At 37.1% G+C, this 19,265-nt stretch overlaps 1 protein-coding gene across 1 annotated transcript; it reads right to left on the reverse strand.

Annotated features, from left to right (window-relative positions):
• Positions 1-2,784: 2,784 nt before the first annotated feature.
• On the reverse strand, positions 2,785-18,957 carry SPATA1 (spermatogenesis associated 1). Its single transcript, XM_009078033.1, is given in 13 exon segments — positions 2,785-2,889; positions 3,748-3,846; positions 5,698-5,867; positions 7,706-7,831; positions 8,640-8,757; positions 9,705-9,765; positions 9,904-10,030; positions 11,483-11,710; positions 11,820-12,150; positions 12,250-12,303; positions 14,336-14,453; positions 17,929-18,035; positions 18,901-18,957. Coding segments are annotated over 13 exon segments (1,680 nt in total). The 5' UTR covers positions 18,937-18,957.
• Positions 18,958-19,265: the final 308 nt, after the last annotated feature.

Below are 19,265 nucleotides of genomic sequence, written 5' to 3' on the forward strand. Positions count from 1 at the left end.
CTATGATTCTATAAAATCCTGTGATTTCTATGATTCTATAAAATTTCTATAAAATTTTATGATTTTGACTTTATATAAATATACCATGATTGCAAACACTTTAATAACTAGACAGTCTTGCAATTTTGTATGCAAAGCTGTATTTTCATTCTTCAAAAAGTTCCAATGTTGCTTTATCAGCAGGGGTCTTTAAGGCTGCTTATCTTTTCCATTTTTCACAACTACCATAAGCTGGTTAAAGCTTGAACCCAGTGTGTGTCTGGTAAGAAGTAAGATCACTTGGTGGGTTTACAGGGGCAGTCTCACAGTGGCCCTTTGCTAAGGCTGCTTGGTGCAGCAAGCATTCATTCTGGGGTCACGTGGTACTGTCTCAGCCTTCTGACTTTCCAACCCAACCTGTATTTTAGCTAAGCCACTCAAGAATCAGGTTAAACAGAATACTGGAGAGACTGATTGTTGCTTATATGCAGCTTGGTGAAACCTGTGTTTGTACTTGGTTACTCTTCTAGAGATTAAAATATTTTATAGGCTGAATAAATTACGTAACATGAAGTAGTTACCATTAAGATTTTTATCAGACTTGTTAGAAAGGAACACTCAATAAACTCCAGTTTCACTGGGTTTATGTATCATGGAAATTCTTTAGTTTCGAAAGCCAAAAATCTTGGGCTTTGAAGAGGGAGCATTAATATGGGGAGGACTTGAATGATGTTTTCTTCCATTTCAAACTACTTTACTTCCTGAAAACTAGAATTCAGAAGCTTATTTAATGAACTGCATTTATCTATTTTTCCACACACTCTCAGATTCATTCCGTTGTTTCTTTTTAAGGGGTGTTGCCTCTGAGATAATAGGAGGTTATGCTTTCTTTCTAGTTGATATTTGCATAAAATAATTTGCCTAGAGAGATTTTATAACTTTTTAAAATATCTGTAGTGATGTAAAGATTGGCTGGTGTTTACAGGGTTTTTGTTAAATAAAATGCTGTCTTCACCAAGGTTGGTAAACAATGTTGCCTGCTTGTGCTTTACTTGTTCTACAGCTTACAGCCCACACTGCTTGTCTGCTTCTCAGAACTGTTTCACAACCAGATTAAAGTGCAAGTGTGCACTGCTTAAGTGACTCCAGTAATTAAAAATTTATTTAATTATACAGATGTAGTCAGCTCTGGGTTTGGTTGAGGGTTTTTTATTGGTTGGGTTTTTTTTCTCTTGCTAAATAGTTACCATAGTGTAGCAGCACTACTATAATGGCTACTGAGGGAAAGACTAGAACCTTTGTATGAGTTGTCTGACTGCTTGGTATTCCAGGTGATGGAAAGCAGAAGGTGAAGCCTGCTGCTCTTGCATAAAGCAAAAAAATACCCTTGAAAAATTCAGAAGGCTTTTTAGTTGCCCTCTAGTCTGTAGGTTTTAGGAGAAACTGCTAAATTTTATATATTTTATATATAGATATCTACCTGTGTACTTCAGAATGTATATTACTGCTTATATTCATATCCTAAAGTACTGTGAGATACATATTTGCTGAATTGAGAGGTCTTCTGGAGTGAATATTTGACCTACAAAATCCTGAGGGCCAGATGAGGGCCAGTTTTAATAATAAAACTCTCTTTGTTGATATTATTATGTTTTTAATTTAGGTTCAGATTTTCCAGTAGCTAGTTGTCTGCTCTTGTTTCTTAAATAAGACACAATTCTGAAAGAGGTAATACAGGATTCAATCCTGAATTGAACAAAAGTGGTTTTAGTTTTAATGATTAATTTAATACTTCAGGACTAAAATCTTTCTTCAGTCCTGTCCTTAAGAAAATCAATTGGCTAATGTGTGGTATGACTCAAGACATTTAGAAATTAGTCTTATCATATAACTTATTTCCCATGAGTGTTTCACTTCCAGTAATAAATACAGTCCTGTCAGCTTTTTATCTGAGATTAATTTCTAGCATGTTATTGTTCTACATTATGTAATAACAACTGGTACTGCAAAGAGGCAAACAGGAGAGGGAGAAAAAAATTACTATGAAGAAGAGATTTCTGATTCCTCTTTCAGACTGTTGTTCATCTAAGCACATGCATGAGCTTGGATTTAAAGAACAACAGACTGTGCAATATTGTGAGTTGGACCAGGAACACTGTTGTGCTTGTCCAAGGAAAAGCTTGCCTCTTCCTCTAGGTGCAGAAGACAGTGTTTGTATGGCTTTCCTAATAGGAGAGGGAACAAAAAAGAGATGAAATAAAGTAAGATTATTTGAGATTTTTTAGCCTTCATAATAATCTGGTAATAATACATTTGTAATTTATAGATAGGCATACTGATAATGACAAAAATATACTTCAGTAAGTAACCTAGTAAAGGATTAGTGTTGCTATAGTTTAACAGAAGAAATTTTCCAAAAATGCAATGTGCATGCCTGAAAATAAGTACAGGATGCTATAGATTATAGGTTTAGTAGCTATTTTGTTAATGAAAGAACGTCAGCACACCACTGTGATATTACACAATTCACTAATTTGCACTTTGAAAATAACAGCTTAATTTTAGACACGTTAGCAGGTTAAACTGTAAGTTTAAGTAGCTGACTAATCTCACAGTGAGATTTAAAAAGAAATGATCTGCAGTACCTCAGCAGCCTAGTATATAAATTCCAAACATTTATTTATATAGTTGATGTCTTTTTACAAGATAACTTCAAGCACATACGAACAAATGCTCTGAAATTCTCATCTGCTATATACATTACAGAGCTTCTGTAGACTTGATGGATGTTAAAGTCATGTCATCTTAAAGTCCTGATTTTCTGGACTGAAGAACTAAGGCTGAATGAATCTTCTTCTGTGTCAGTTCTGCTCTCAGTGCTCGTAAATCGGATGCTGCCTGCTTTCTCATCTGCAGAAGAACCAGTAATTTCAGGAATGGCAATGTAAGGAAGTGTTTTGGAGTTGACATGCATGTAGGCTTATATAACTAAGATGGAATTTTATACATTGTGGCTGAATACGGGATACATCTTTCATCTTTAAAACTTTCATGTCTAATTAGATAGCCTAGTTCTAGCACTGCTTTCTTCTGTACTTTGCCTTGATGTTTTTGAGACAACTATGAAATTAATTGTTCTTTCCACTCCTTGTTAGACAATGGAGGAGGCATAGTGAGTACATCTACACTAGACTACCCAGTAACCAGGTGAACAGGGGTATGGGCAATCTCTGTGACATAGAAGACTCCTATTTCAAGCTTTCAGAGCTGAAAAGCTGTCCAGTGTGAAGGCCTATACTATCATCTTCCTTCCAAAAAGAGCCATAGGCAGCACTGGTACAGAGGAAAGCCAGTGAAGAGGACTCTCATCTGCTTGGACAGCCATTCTCTTTTTGTTTTGTTTCTTCCTTTATACCATTTTTTTCACCTTATCTGTGGTCTATTACTGATCAGTGCCTCAGCACACTCAGAGTATTTCTTCAACTACCTTTTGAGTCAAATGGGAATTTTATGAAAACGATTGTGAACCTTAGCTTACACAGTACCTTGAACATTTAAGTTGCTTGAAAGTCATACATTCAAAATCGTCTAATAACCTGATGTTCTGGAGTAATTTGTCTCAAGTGATGAAGCTACAACAACTAACACTAGAAAACTAACAGCATAAAGAAGAATTGTTTAGCAAATATTTACATCATCTGCTAGTTGAGAAGATCTAATCTTTTTATACATTGTCACATTTCTACTGTTTAATTAAAGGCAGAGTACCTTAATTTCTATTATGAGTTTCATTTTTGTATCATCTAGCTTCCTCCTCAGTTGATCGAGTTCATGCTGCACTGTAGTAATCTGGATGATTGTTTAATTCTGTGTGAAACAACAACAACAAAGCTTGAAGTGCAGCATTAGTGCATCTCTTCATTCATTGGGTGCTACTTCACCACTCAGAAACAATCCTCTACCCTCCTTCCACCTTGCCTGCTTTCTTCCAGTGCTTAGTGTGTCCTGGGCTGTCGCTGGTCTGTAAGTAGTCTGCTCTCCAAGAGAGGGCAGCTCCCTTCTGCTGCCAGGCCTTCAGCTGGGTGTAGAGGCTTTCATACTCCCTATTACTTTGGGAAGTTAAGATCTCCTGCGTAACAGTGCATTGTTTTGCAATTATCTTTTATGGCTACTCTCCATTTATAATAATAAAGACATACTTCAAATCATATTTTTTCTCTCTCAGGCCTAGCGTCACTTTGTCACAGTATATTTATTGGTGAGATTGCTACAGTCGTGTAATGTTTAGTGCACATAAACTCCCAGTTAGACAGTCATTTCAGCCGTAGCTATGGGTGGGCCTATCTTTAAATTAACCTGTAAAATTAAAATTCATATTTTAGAAAATGTAGGTTCTGATACTCAGCTGAGTAAGGCAGCCATTGTCCCTTGAAGTCAGTAAAGCTTAGGGTGTATGTGGTAATCTCTTGATGTTCCAAGCCTTCAAAAATGCTATTTAAGTGCCAGCTGAAGCAAATGACTTGACAAATTTGACCATGCAAGGAATCATTAAGTGGTATCTGTAGCCTCTCATCTCTGGACTTCTGCTTCTCCCCACGCAGGGCTGTAGCTACCTGCATACAAGGGACCAAGTCCCAGCTGTGACACCACACATGTATAACCCTGGCTCAGACCATGGCAAAAGCGTGAAAGGGACACAGTCATGCAGGAAAAAACCAGACAGGACTGTCAGACTAGTTGAGGGCTACTGAGCACTCACTGTGGTGTTGGGTTGAGTTGCCAGTGAAGACAAAGCTGATGGAAGAGGGAAAACCAATAACAGCAGGATCCCCAGAGGCCTGCCTGGCCAGCATGTAGCTCACGAGGGCTGGAGAGCATACTTGTGCTTAATCCAACAGCTCATTAAATCCTGGCTATCTTCTCTGTGTGCTAGCCTGTACATAACTGCTGTATGCATGTTAAGTTGTGCATATCCTTTGTGTAAGGCCTCTTTGTGCCTAGCCAGTGAGACCTAAAAAAAGTCCTGATAGCCCCCTCAAAAAGACCAATAATATACCTGAACACAGCTAGTAATATAGTGTAATGTCAACCCTATTGATGTTCTTATTTTGTAGATAATTAGTTCAAGATCCCTCACATAATATACACTTGCATATAATAATATGCACTCTTAGATACAGTCACCTTTCAGATACAAGAAAGGGACATTTATTTTTCCTAGGCTAGCTTCAGATTTCCTGCCAGACTTTCTTCCATTAACGCATTCAGCAAATTAGCAGATACAATCCCTCTCTGAACTTCCTATAACTTGCAGCTGTACAGTAGTTCAGGTGCAAACCACTTCAAAAGCCTCAGACAAACTTCTTGTTCTCCAAAATAAAATTCATGGCCCCTGTATGTGAAATTTGGGATGATGGGAACAATACAGAACTGAACAATTCATTAATCATACTGAACAAAACAGGATTTTGTTACAAGAAGGTTTTGTACAAACATGAATCATAAAGAATCAAATGCTCAGGCTCAAACACTTCTGCAGTCTTTTTGAGACAAATGGGCTGAAGGAATTCTGTATCTCAGATCACTGAGGGGTGTTTGACTGCTAAAGCTAGTTTATAACTCATTGGTTGGTGATGAATTTGTTTCTTTTATTTATATTTTATTAAAAAAAAAAAGAACAGGCTGTATAAAGAGATAATAAGTAATACAAGTAAATACCTTGGAGTTTGTTGTATTCTTTGGTCGTTTTCGGCTATCTCTGGCTTCCAATTGCAAGAGCAATTTCTGGTGGTAAAGCTCCAAATCTTGTCGCAGTTTGTTTAAAGTGTCCTCCAGTGAAACTGTAGCTTTCTTGGTTTCAAAGTACTTCTTTTTCCATTCCTCACGAACTGCACAGGAAAACAGTAATTGTTTGGTTTTACCATAAGGCCTTTTTTTTTTCTTACCATAAGGTCTGTTGAAGACCGTTACAACCAGCTGATCCCACGAGATTCAGTTGGCCAATGCACACACTGAAATATTGCAGTAGGTTTCTTGGAAAAAAGTGTTTTAGTGAAAAATCTTTATTCAAATGACATCCACTCTAAATGCAACTGAATTTTCACATAATCACCTGTAACAAAAGGCTCTATCTGTCCACTGAGATACAACACAAGGTCCAAACTCAAAGGTTTCATTCAGCCTGGCTGTTCTGCAGGTTTGAGCTGCACATAAAGCACTCCAGGCCTGTGAAGACTGGTATGCCCATCACAATCTGAAACCCACAGACTTTTACATTTACTGTAGCAGAAACTGCAGCACTGTAGATTTATGCAAAATCTGAGCTCTTCATGGCCAGAGATTTTTAACAGTTTAGTTTTATACAGAAGTCCCAAGATTATGGGAAACATTTACCTTTACACTTTACAATGATTCCTTCTACGTTGTTAATGTGCTATCAACAGCTGGCACATAAATCCCCCCATATCTGGTATGGCACTTATGGCCACATATGTCCACTATACACACTGCATAGGTCTCCAGTGTCTTAAATTATTCCCTTCTTTCAAGGCATATTTTAGGGAATCAGGACAAGTGAAACTTACCCAGAAGAACTCAGCTGTTGGGACAGCTATATGGTACGTAACTGAGAGTGACTGTCAGCATGGCAATCTTTGGAGGATATTAAATATGGTTGGGATCACTGTTCCTGCAGAATATGCTCTTTCCTTAATCCCTTGTGCAGAAACATGCTTGCAACATGCACTTACTTATGAAACTCTCCAGGTCTGATAAAAATAATTCAGAGCTAGAGACGCTTCTTAAAGAACCAGCAGAAGCTGTTTGAATCCTTGTGAAATAACCTTAATTTTACCTAACTGGATAACATAATTAAGACAATGCAGGAGCCATTTAGGGCTTATCTCAAGAGGGTAAATTAGCTTGCCTTGCAGCTCCACCTTACTACAGAGGCACTGCTTCAAGTATCCAAGTTTGTATTCGCTAAAATGTAACTTGACTATCCTGTGGAGTGCAGTATAGCTGTGCCCTTAGAGAATAACTGGAAGAATTGGCTTGTTGTCTCCTTCCAACAAAGCTACAACTAATAACTGACATTCCTAGCTGCGTTTAAGTACAAAGAGAAAGCTCTCAAAGCATCAAAATTATTCAACTTCATCTCTGTATAACTGGAATGTGACTCAGGGAGGATAGTTTTAAGTATAAACTTGAAAATAATTTTACAAAGTAAAGTCGGGTGGGATTTCAATGAGATTTGATCTTGTTAAAAACCAAGGGTTGTCAAGCTTGTCATGACAGGCTTGTAACTTCCATGTCATAAGCTGAAAATATTATGCTGCAATTTACTTGAAGCCCTATCAACATAGCACAAGTCTCTGTAAGCATCAGCTAAAGGCAGGATTAGAATATGTTTGCTGCCCTGGGCCTCCAAGAGTGAAGTGGCCTGCAGTAGCTCTCTGGCACTGTACGTACATAGGACACAACTTGAATAGTTTATAAAAGCCAGGATAATTTTAAATATATAAGACTGCTGCAAAAAAATGGAAGGAAACATCACAACCTTGAACTTTTCCAGCATTCTGTTGTACAAATGAGTCTTCTCAGAGCTATGGGTTAGTAAACTGCTCTCCCTATAATTAAGCTCACTGACAAGAAGACAAACATTTTCACATTGGTTTCAATGTAATTTCTCAATCATTCTAAATTCCAAAATAAATGAAAAGTGTACCGTGGTATCTCCTCAGCTTATTTTGTTCCAGTAGCCCTTTAGCTTTTTTGATCAGTTCTTCTCTTGTTTTTTCCATGTGCCTTCTGTCCTTCTTCATTTGTTGCAACTGTTCTAGCATCTTGATCTCTAAAGATATTAGAATTATATTTAGCAAGCTGCTGAATACTCTAAGTAGGAAAGATCAATCAAGATTTTCATAATGCACTCATCACAAATTGTGCCAAAAGCTCTGTTGTAACAAGCATTAGAAATTATTTCATTTTAATAAACTATCTCTAAATTTCAAAATAGCTGGTGCTTCAGAAAGAGGGAGAAATCCAGCATGCATCCAGGCATTCATACACACATACAAAGCAAACACCCTTTTATATGGTTAGACAATGTGCCACTAAAACTATATAATCATGCACTCCATACACTGAAAACTCTTGCCACATGAAGCCAAAAAATCCAAATAACTATTTCCTGCTCAAAATACATTGCAATAAAAACTGTAGCAAAATCTTGCCTTAAACTCTAGCTGGTCCTAGGCAGGACAGTATGTCAGACTTTCACTAGTCTGAAACAATAGGTGAAACACATCTTCTCACTATCTTCCTTCTCCTCCACCACACCAAAGGATCTTCAGCAATACTACTAGTGGTTTTCTTTGCTACATTCTCACTTGAGCCATCATTAATCCAATCTCCCTCCCTTTCTCCTTCCCCTTGCAACTCCATGCGCTGGGTTTCCTAGTACTGGGAACCTGCCATGCTCTAGGACAACACATGCAATCATAAATGCCTGGAATTTTCCACCATAAATAAAAATTTGTAACAATACTGTGAATGAATGCACAAATTGTTTCATAAAGTAGGTATTTGTGTCTTCATTAACCCTACAGTCTTGATTAAACGTTCACTTCCTTGCAATTTCTTGGAATCATTTTACTCACTTGCTGCCTGAGTAACAGGAACTTTAGCTGGATTTACAGGAAGTGCCAGAAAAGGTGGACTAGGAGGTGAAATGTATTCTTTTGGACAAGTAAGATGATTTTGCCTGTTTTCATCTGCCTATAGAGTAAAAAGACACAACTATAAGTACATAACCATATTCCTGAAGAGTTAGACATATGTCCTGAAAGTGGCCTGAGTGAATGGGAGGGCTGAATTTGAATTCTGCAAGCACATAGGCATTTTTTATGCTGTTACCAGTACACATGATCACTAAATTACAAGAAGCTTGACCTCTGCAAATAAAATCAGAACACTGAGCACATACATCACAGAACACATAGACAAAACTGTAGACTACTGCTAATTGTCCATGTCCATAACCCCACAAGTTGCTAACACTCCCATGCAAGGCCAAGGCCTTAAAACTGCCATCTGGTTCATTGCTTATGATAGTCTGGGCTGCCAATTTCTAAACTAAAATTGGTAATCACAGATTTTCAATTTCATTATTTTTTTTGCAAGACTCCACTGCCATTCCTTGTGCACAAGAGCTACAGGCACGTAATAGTGATGGCTATTGTGTTGTGTGCTTGCATGTAGGTGCTGAGTCTTCCTAAATATGTTCTTATCCTGATACTATGACTAAATCATACCTATGATTTAAATGACTTTACAGTTCTTATCAGAAGTTTTGCTTAGCTTGAGAGAAGCTCACAGGAAATATGAAACTATAAAAATGTTACTGATAAAGCCAATAAAATACTCCTGTCAAGAAATTATTAAAAAATAAATCATCATATAATTATTATATATGTAATTCCTGTTAAATTAGAACCAGAGTTATACCTTCTGATTATTTAATAGTTTAGAAATACAGTTTATATTCATTAGCAAATAATCTAGTAACAGTCCATGAATTAACTTTTCTCAATTACTCTTAAATCTACATGTGAATATTTCATATTTATAATGAGTTATCTGTCTTATAAAATAGATTATTTCTACTTGGAGTACTATATTTATTGCTCAAGATTACTAGAAATATGTTACCTTGAGACACATACCTGATTATCCAGTTTTTCAGCAAGATCAGATATAGACTTCTGAGTTCCATATTGCTGCAAGCTAAAGACAAAAATCAAAGCAGCAAGTGAAAATTCATGTAATGAAATGTGGGGGGTTTTCTCATTTTCTTTAATTTATTTGAAGCCTGTAAATAGGTTTGTAGCTATTATTCATTATTTTTGAAGATTATTTACTAACCCTAGGTTTTTGTGTACATATTCTGTGGTTTGGCCTTCCATTATTTTAAGAATTTCAGCATCCTGTGTTCTCTCTCTCCTTAGTTTGGTATCTTTTTGATGGTCATTATTTTCCATGTTTGTTAGTTCTGTGACAGGAGAGTGATGACAAAAATACATTGATTACACTCACAAGAATCAAGCTGCTTTGACTGTCACTGCCTGAACTTTCCAACCTGCTTTGGAAATTCAGTGAATCAACCCAACGAATAATGTTATATCAGGGATTTGGAAATGTTCCATGAATAACAGAAGAAAGAAAGACAAAAAGGTATTTTTGTATTATGAATTTGTATCTAACTAATTCTGGTAACTAGTACAAGAAACATTATCACAGATAAACAAACCACTTTGTTATTTCACCTTCCCTAAATTCATTCTATATCTAACACTATCTGCCTTTCACAGGCTGAAGATCCCTTACAAACTGGAACCAAAGAAAGGGAGAGCAAAATGTTTTGAGCATAAATGTTAATGAATTGCTTTAAAATAGATACAATAAATATTTTAAAAGAAAATACAATATCCAAATTGTTGTTTTTTTACTTAAAATAATGGAGATATCCAGAAAGTCATTCCAACTGAAATCTATAAGGTGCCCATACCTATGAAAAATTGAATATTGCTTCATTTAATAACTACTCTATTGCAAATTTTAATGAGTAAAGGTCACCTTTTTCATGTTAACTGTAGAGTTGTACTCAATACTGACTTGTCTTTCAAAAGTATTTCTTCAAAACCAATTTATGTTATAATTTTGAACTTAATACAGACATAGTCATTTAAATCCAATTTAAATGTGTCAGTCACTTGTTAATCACTAAAAATTTATGAATATTGAGAACATTATATAACCATACAGAGACTTAATAGCCTTCAGTATGAATAAGACATCCCATTTTAAAGGAAGTAGTAGTAATCAGACCTCTTCCAAACAGCATTTTCTATTTTGGCACAGAACTGTATTGAGTTAATGTGTGCTTTAAACCCTCCATACTTCTGCACTCTTTTCACTGTAGTCTTCCCAAAGTGTTCTCTTGCCTCTCAGTTCTAGGAATGCCACTGTTCAACAGCATATAAAAACATATGTGAGGGAGGGGAGGAAACACTTTCTTCTTCAGTAGCAATGTAGCCATAGATGACAATGAAAGCTGAATAGATGCTTTTCCTCATATACAGATAGCAAGATTTCCTTCATTTAAAGCTGCTGTTGAATTATGGGATCATTATCTCCCAGTCTTTACAGCTGGTTAGTAATTTTTTTCATCTAAATAAGATTAGACAAATGCATCAACTATAGTAAAGTGTTTCCCTGTATCAGTAGACAGTGATAAAGAAGGATTCACACAAGGTAAAACACCATCTCTTTGAAGGATATTATCATGATTTTTAAAAACCGAATACTGCTCTGACAGTGATATTCCAACTCCTGCTTTAACTATAGATTTCTTAAAAAGCTTTACTCTGCTCACTTTCTAAGACATTTGCTTTAGCAAAAACACAGCAAGGAACAGTTGTACCCTTTTGATATTGAATGTGACTCTGAGGTGTTTGGTCATCCTGGGCGTGCTCATTGCTGTGGTTTACAGGAAGAGGAAGAGCTGTTCCTTTGGTTTTGGCATTCCACTTATGAGTGTTAGGGTCTTTTTGATCTTGGCTGAGATGGTTTTGCTCAGAGGTCTGTAATACCATGTCACACTTTCCAGACTCCCAGTCTGCAGGATTTGAATGACTTGGTGTGAAGAGAGATCCATTGGATCCATTTTGATCTGCATAATAATTGATATTAGGAAACAGAGATAGTATTTTATTGTAAATGTTAACCATGACATTTCTTTTCCTTCTCCTTCATCCTCCTCCTCCACTACCCTGGTTTACCTTTTTCTCTAAACTGTGTCTGTTTTTCTTGAATCCTGGTGTTATGGTCTTGCTTATGGTTTGTGTGTAAAACTGGAACATATTCTTTCTCACCCCATTCCACAGGACTGTGCACTTCCAGACTTTCTGGCTGATGCCTGCTGTGTATGCTTTCTAAAAATGGTTTGCTTTTTTCAAGCTTTTGTTGGGGAAGACTGGATAATCTTGATCCATGACCATACCTATTATCTTCTGCATTCAAGTGATGTCTTTGTTGAGTAGATGATGGTAATGAATAAACATCTTCAAAGCATTCCACTCCAGGTAATAAATATAGTTCAGGATAAAGTGCCTAAAATACACAGTATATTCATCAGACAGGACAAAAGAGAAAATGTACAAAGTACAAAGTTTCTGAAAATAGTACCTTAAAAACCCATTCAATACATACATGAGGAGGAGCAAATGACTTCAGTTCCAGTTCTGTTTCTTGCTTTGCTTTCACCTTGGAAGATAATGAATAGAAGCATAACAAACACAATACTTTTTTATCAATAATGTTGCCTATCACTTAATTTATGTATTCTATTATCATCTTTACATACTGCATTTTTTCATGACCAGCACTATCTTCCATAGTGGCCTCATGGGGAAAGTGGAACTTAAGACTACTATTGTATTTTCTGACATAGTCTATTTTTCAAAACCTTAATCAGACACACAAGAGTACCTGGATGTACTGAATATTTTTTTTTGTACTTTCTCTTATGCTTCAAAGGACCTGATCCAACAGTAACAGCAGAAGAAAGTTTTCAACTTTCTTTATCAAAAGTTGTTCCAAGCTGAACCCGGATAGAACTACTGAGTCTCACATCATTTTCTCATCACCTGATATAGTACTGCAAAATATTTAATGTATATGGAAAAAAAATCTAGTATTTTCCTATACCTTCTTGTATTTATTGTCTTGATATTCTTTGTGTGATATACACTTTCACATTTCAAAAGATGTCCTAAAAAAAGTCTAAAATAGTCAAAGTATATTTGAAAGATGTGCTCCAACAGAAAAAAAAAGGAAAGAAATCTAAGCTCACATTTAAATAATGAAATTGAATTAAATATGGCGCCGAATTCTATTATCAGTAATTGCCAGGCAATGCCACTGACTCACTGTTGGACACACAGGCTCTATGCAGAAAGGGAAGTACAAATGGACACTATTTTGGTTTATGTTTAAGGCCCTTACTTGAGCAGGGCACTGCTCTTAGTACTGCTTACATTGGTAGTGTTGTGAAGCAAGACTGAGGGGGGAAGAACAGTCAACAAATATTTGATCATGGAGATGTAATTCAATGAGGTTACCATGACCCAAAACAACAAATAAATCAGTTGCTTTATTGCTTTACACTTTGTTATAAAGTTAAACATCAAGCAACAGTAAATACCCTCCTCAAAAATTAGATCTTTAATTTGTTTCTAAAAATCTTTAATTCTCTATTAAAGTAAAATATTTTATTCATTTTCTGACATTCTAAAGGAGGATAGAATAGTCCTCCATTTGTGTCCAAACTATGTGGGGAAGAAAATACACCATCTTACTTATTATCATGATAGAGAAAAAGACCTGAATGAAAACATGAATGAAAACACATGCACATTTTCAGATTTATATTGTGTCTTAGTCTTTAAGTTTCTCTCATGTTTTTCCACCTTGTTTTTGCATTTTACTTAGTATTTATTCTAGTCTTCTGTGTGAGTAATTGTAGTGATAAGTCAACTGGAAATGAAATTAAAAATGGCACCAAATTTCCAAATCTGTGAGAAACGAGTGAAATGAGAGGTGAAAAAGTATTCTATACTTGTGAAAATGACTTAAGTCTTTGTGTATTAAAAGAGCAAACTTTCAGTTGGACTACTTTTCAAGTTTAATCTTTAGCTATAGTTTGTAAGATAGAAATAAATATATCTATATAGTCAAGATGAGGAACAGCTGTGATTCAGAGACATAGAGGGTTTATTAGATACACCTCAGGCTGTATTACTAATTAAACAGTGGAACACAAATGTATGTCCAGAGAAATTTTTATTCACAGACTGATCTTTTAAATACTTTGGGGCAGGCCACAGCAGGAACCATTAGAGGAACTCTGATTCACACAGCTTCCATTGCAAATTCTTCAACTGACCTATTCCTGATCATGTACAGGTAATAATGCCCTGGTGGGGTTGATTTTAATGCAATAAGATCTATCATATTTAATCCATTGACTTGTCAAAACTAGTATCTTTTCACTGGATGGCAACTAATTACATCTGTTGCTTTAAAGTATGTTTATAATATACCCGCCCAGCTGTGCCTTTGCACTTGGGGAAGTAGGTGTGCTCTGACAAAAGCTTATGCTGCAGCATGTTTAAAACCAAATGCTAACAGTGCTCCTATAGTTATCTCTATTTTATGTGATATTATCTAATCTACAGGAATGAAATCTCTGATTTACATTGTAAAGAACACTAAAGAAAAAAAAATATTAACTTACCACTGCTAGCTTTTTCCCAATGCATTTTAAAAATCTGAATTTATCTGCAATTGCAACTCCACCCAGGTACTCTCCGAGCTTCTCCCGTAGCACTCTTAATGTGATGTGAGGAGACACCCTAGAATGTTGTTATTCATTAATACATCTGTAAGATCAAATAATGATGGCTAGTTAGTAAGAGGGGGAAGGATAATCCTCTGGCTTGCATGGACAGAATGACCAAACTTGGGAACTATGTCCTAGAACTGAACCCAATTACGTATAGGCCAGAGAGTCCTGGTGTGGCAGAGCCAGAACATTATCACGTTATGGTAGACTGTATTACAAAAGCTGTCATAACATTAACTAACAATATCCATATGTTATGAACCCCATACAAAGGGAGAATATGGAAGTAGATGAAATTTGAAAATGACTCCTTCAGAATGCTGTTGCTCATCTGCAGATGAAGAGCAATACTGGAAACTGCAGACATGCATTTCCATGTACGTGGCAAAGTCTCAAGGGGCTGGTCCAGGCCTGTAGAACATCCCCCACAGAGCACCCAGGGCCAGAGGAGACTTCATTACTGTCCACTTTAAGTACCAGGCACATTCCTTTGCTTTTGTCTCCTCCAACACAAATGCACAGTTGGGTGTGTGCATGTGTACATGCAAATGTATATTCAATAAAAACAAAATGCTGCAGTGTGAACATTTCCACGATAGTTTGAGGATAAGAATGCTGACACAAAAATTAATTGCATCATGTAATGTACTACTTGAAATCATACCAATATTAAAGTAATGAGCTCGGTATAAAAATCACTACAGAATTAAAAGCATCTCTGCACAGTAAAACCAAATGTGCAAGAGGCACATAAAAGTCCTGCAGCACAGCATGAGCAATTCTAATTGCTCCCCTGCTTCCATATAAAATAAACCAGGGAACAAATTCAGGCCTGAGACTGTTAAACACCCATGCTGATTAAAATATGTTGGTATGGTTTTGGCTCAGACAGCTATCACTCTTCAAGAATTGCACTGACACATGGGCTCAGCACATGCCATTCTCAGTAAACAGTATAGACAAGAACATGCTGTGCCTTCTGCTTGGACAGGTCTTCAACATTAACCTGTCAGGGTTTGTTTGCACTTTCAAGCAGCCCTATAGGCCTTCATTTCACACTCTAAATATGTAGTAAAAACACTGTCATTTTCATCTCATGAACACAGTACTTCAGTGGACTACAATGCTTCCCTCGTGTTATTTTAAACACCCTGGACTTAGACACTCAAGATAGTAAAGATCATAAAACTGCCTTGGAGCACAGGCATGCAGTAGAGGAGACCAACACGTTTAGACCACACTACTTGGTTCCTGTACATTTAACTCCTGCTTATTTCTTCCCCAGCCATTGTTTTGCCCACATCGGCTGCAGATATCAGTCTTAACATCCTTTGTTTCAAATGTATGAAGATATACTTGAAAGATGGATACATAATTCAATACACATCCTTCCAAGGTCTTACATGAGAACAGAAATGATCTATAATTCAAATATCTCTCATTCACCATCATTTCTTCAAGCTGATGTCTGAGAGAAGATATGCCCCTTCAGTTGTCTTCCAAAAGCCAACAGATGCAAGCTCTTTCAGAGGCAAATGTAACACTGCAGGTCCTTCACTGATAAGGCCTGCCCAAACCAGCAAGGAAACCAAAACCTAAGGCATTTATGAACTGCAGGGGAAACATCTAAGTAACTACGTTGTATCATGGGAGAAAATTATCTAGGTGTACAGAACCTGAGATATAGGGCAGAAATTTATCTAAAAATTATTTGCCAGTGCAGCTGCTAGGAACATACAACCATGTATTTGCTTCTTGCTGTCACTGGCTAGGCAGAAGAGAGTCACATCCAAGTCACTTGCTTCAGGGTGTTCCTTTAAAAGTAATGCAAACTAGAGCTCACTGCAGCCATCTCATCTAGAAACAACAAAAGTATAGCTTCTGTGGTGAGGAATGAGGAATAAACAGAAGATCACAGAGGCTGAGAAACCAATTTCATGGGAACAAGAGCTCAGGGCCATAGACAATTACGCCCTTAATATTTTCCTTTACTTTCATGGTTAATGGAAGTGGCCTGTACTTTGACCTAGGAATTCTTTGTTAAGCTGACTCAGATAGTTCTAGAACTGTCAGGCTGACTGAACAACAGTGCTATCAACATTGTCCAAGCCACATGAGTATCAGCAAGGCTGCTGATCCCTCTCCTGGATAATTTTTGTTTATAAAGCCAGGGATACATTGGCTGGGTGCTTGTTATTGCCAATGCTAGGGTACTGTAGCCTTGCATAGTACTCACAGAATAATCAATTAGCAATTATTTAAGACTTATTAGCAAGCAACAATACCCATGTGATATGAACCCACTGAAATTGGTGAGGATCCTAACTTGACACCTCAGAAATAGTGAAATAAATTTACACAAGAACACAGAAGGTAGTGACAGATGTCCATCACATGAAATGAAGTGAAGTTACCACTCCAGACATGTACTTTGCACCTCTGCTGCAGACTAGAACAGCAAACAAAATCGGTATGTGCACTCTCTCTGGTTTTGAGCAGCCTTTCAACAAAAGCAGCTGTGAGGATGAGAACATTCTGCCTTACATGCTTATACCTGACTACCGTCAATCTTTTCAGCTACACGGTATATTGTCTTCAGTGAATAATAGGAGCCTCAATTTAAATTAATTAAAACCCATATTCCCTGCAGTTTGAGCTGAATTGACAGGTTTTGCACAGGAGCAGACAAGATGCATGAAAAGCTCCATTTCAATATAAATTTTTACATTATTTGATTTTTCTACAAGTTCTTACCATGCTAGACACACACAGATTTTGTAAGTAAAGTGTTTAGGAGTATAAATAAAACATTCTCAGTTATGAAAGATTAAAAATGCAACTCCCTGTGCCAGGTTTGAGCCTTGGACTGGGAACCAGGGTATTCTTTCACTAAGATCTTTAAACAGCTACCTGAGAGCACACATAGCACCTGGTGTTGTGTGCAACCTTTTAGACATAGTGCTGTAGAAGAAAGAAGATATGCTGGTGGCTCATGGGCTGTAGTGCTTCCCCTTGAGAAACAAGGGTTCAGCTCTTTCTTGGGACTGAGAGAGCTCAGATCATTATATCCCTATTCCTGGGAACTGACAGGCTATCCCATCTTCATCTAGCCACTCTGCCCACTGTCAAAAAAGCTGGCCCATTGTCAAAAGGAATTGAAGATTTTGATAATCAGGCTCAAGGATACAGAAAGAATATTAGACTATGATTTTAAAACATAAACTATTCTGCAGAAATACTAGCACTGCTCTGGAATTGTGTTTCAATGGCCTACATCAAGGAAGGGTTTCAATGGAGCTAAGCCTGATACGGTCCAAATAATTGTGATGCTAGTTATGGGCACCCCTTACCCTCCAGATATTTAATTAGAGAACAAGTTTCTGCTGATGGATGTAATTGTGCTCTACAGAAAAACAGCTGGATGAAATGACTGAAGGGCAGCACGAAAGACCTACCATGTACATGAAGCCTAAGACTATACTCACCTTATAAATCCAGCTGAGATGAATTTGCTAGTAAGAGCTACAGGAACTGTGTTCAGCTTGAAGTTCCACACTTCTACTGGGACATAAAAAACATGGAGCTCCACCAACTAAACAAAGAACAGACGATCATAACTGTAGATTTCTTTTAACCCGCTTCCTATATGCTTTATTTTGTTTAGGTGGACTTTCAATTTCTGGAGGCAGAAATGTTCCTTGGATATTAGCACACAGACTAGAACAGTGAGACTCTGTCTCACAGTGATGACTAGACCATGAGAACAGTGATGAGCAGAGCAATTTGTGACTGAATGCCAGCTGACTGCATCCAAACAAGTCACATTAGAACCGGCTCAACAATAGAAATGAGAGAATAGACAGACAGCCTGTGCTACTCCTGTGTATCCCTGTGACAGCAACGGACAGATCTTTACAAAACCAGTTGATACTCTGGAGAGTGTCATGATGACAAGAATCCCTCAGCTGAAATCCTACCTTTATTCATCGCATAAAAAATGCAGAGCCCTGAAACCTTGAGCCAAACAGCACCACAACCTGACCTCATGAGCAAGAAAAAAATTTCAAAATACTTCTGACAGGTGCTAGTAATATTAGCCACCTTGGAAGCACAGAAATGCTCCTGCTAATGTCAGCAAAAAGCTCTGAGCAAGGCTCATTTAGCCTGTGTTCAGACCTGTGGTAGTTGCAGCACTGTTAATGTCTAGATCTTGATATTTTCAGTGAAAATCAGATAGCATTGACAAGGATGAAACACTTCCCTATAACTAGAAGCCATGCAAATAGGCTATATAAAATATTTCTGCAATTGTTGAGTTACTTAATATGAACTAGAAAACAATACTTGCCATATATTCTATGTTCAAAGCTTGGGCCTTCTAGAACCTTATTTTATTTTTATTATTATTATTTGTGAAATCTAAAAAATCTTTATGGAAAAGTACAAAAATCTCTCACCTGTGATGTTCGAGGTCTCATTTGACTGAATGACATGTTGGTCCCTCTATTTCACCACAGCAAATGCCAGGTGTGCTTCCTAGTTTTCTTTTGGATCAAAACCTTGTTTCAGAATGAGTTTCACTATAATATGTTATGAGAGAAGCTGCTCCATTAATATCCTTGATTTTCATTTACTGTTCTTCCTTCCATTGATGAGAACGGGAAAGTTGTTCCTGTGCTGAGGCAGAAAACTTCCAGCTGACTGCAAACAGACTAAACCACACCTTTTACACAAGTGAGCATCACCTAAGTAACAGGGAATTGCTAAATCACAGCCCTGCAGCTCCAGGAGATCTGCCCTGGAGCATTTCCTCTTAACATTT

The sequence above is a fragment of the Acanthisitta chloris genome, unplaced genomic scaffold, assembly GCF_000695815.1.
Source record: "Acanthisitta chloris isolate BGI_N310 unplaced genomic scaffold, ASM69581v1 scaffold20817, whole genome shotgun sequence".
Taxonomy (NCBI): Eukaryota; Metazoa; Chordata; class Aves; order Passeriformes; family Acanthisittidae; genus Acanthisitta; species Acanthisitta chloris.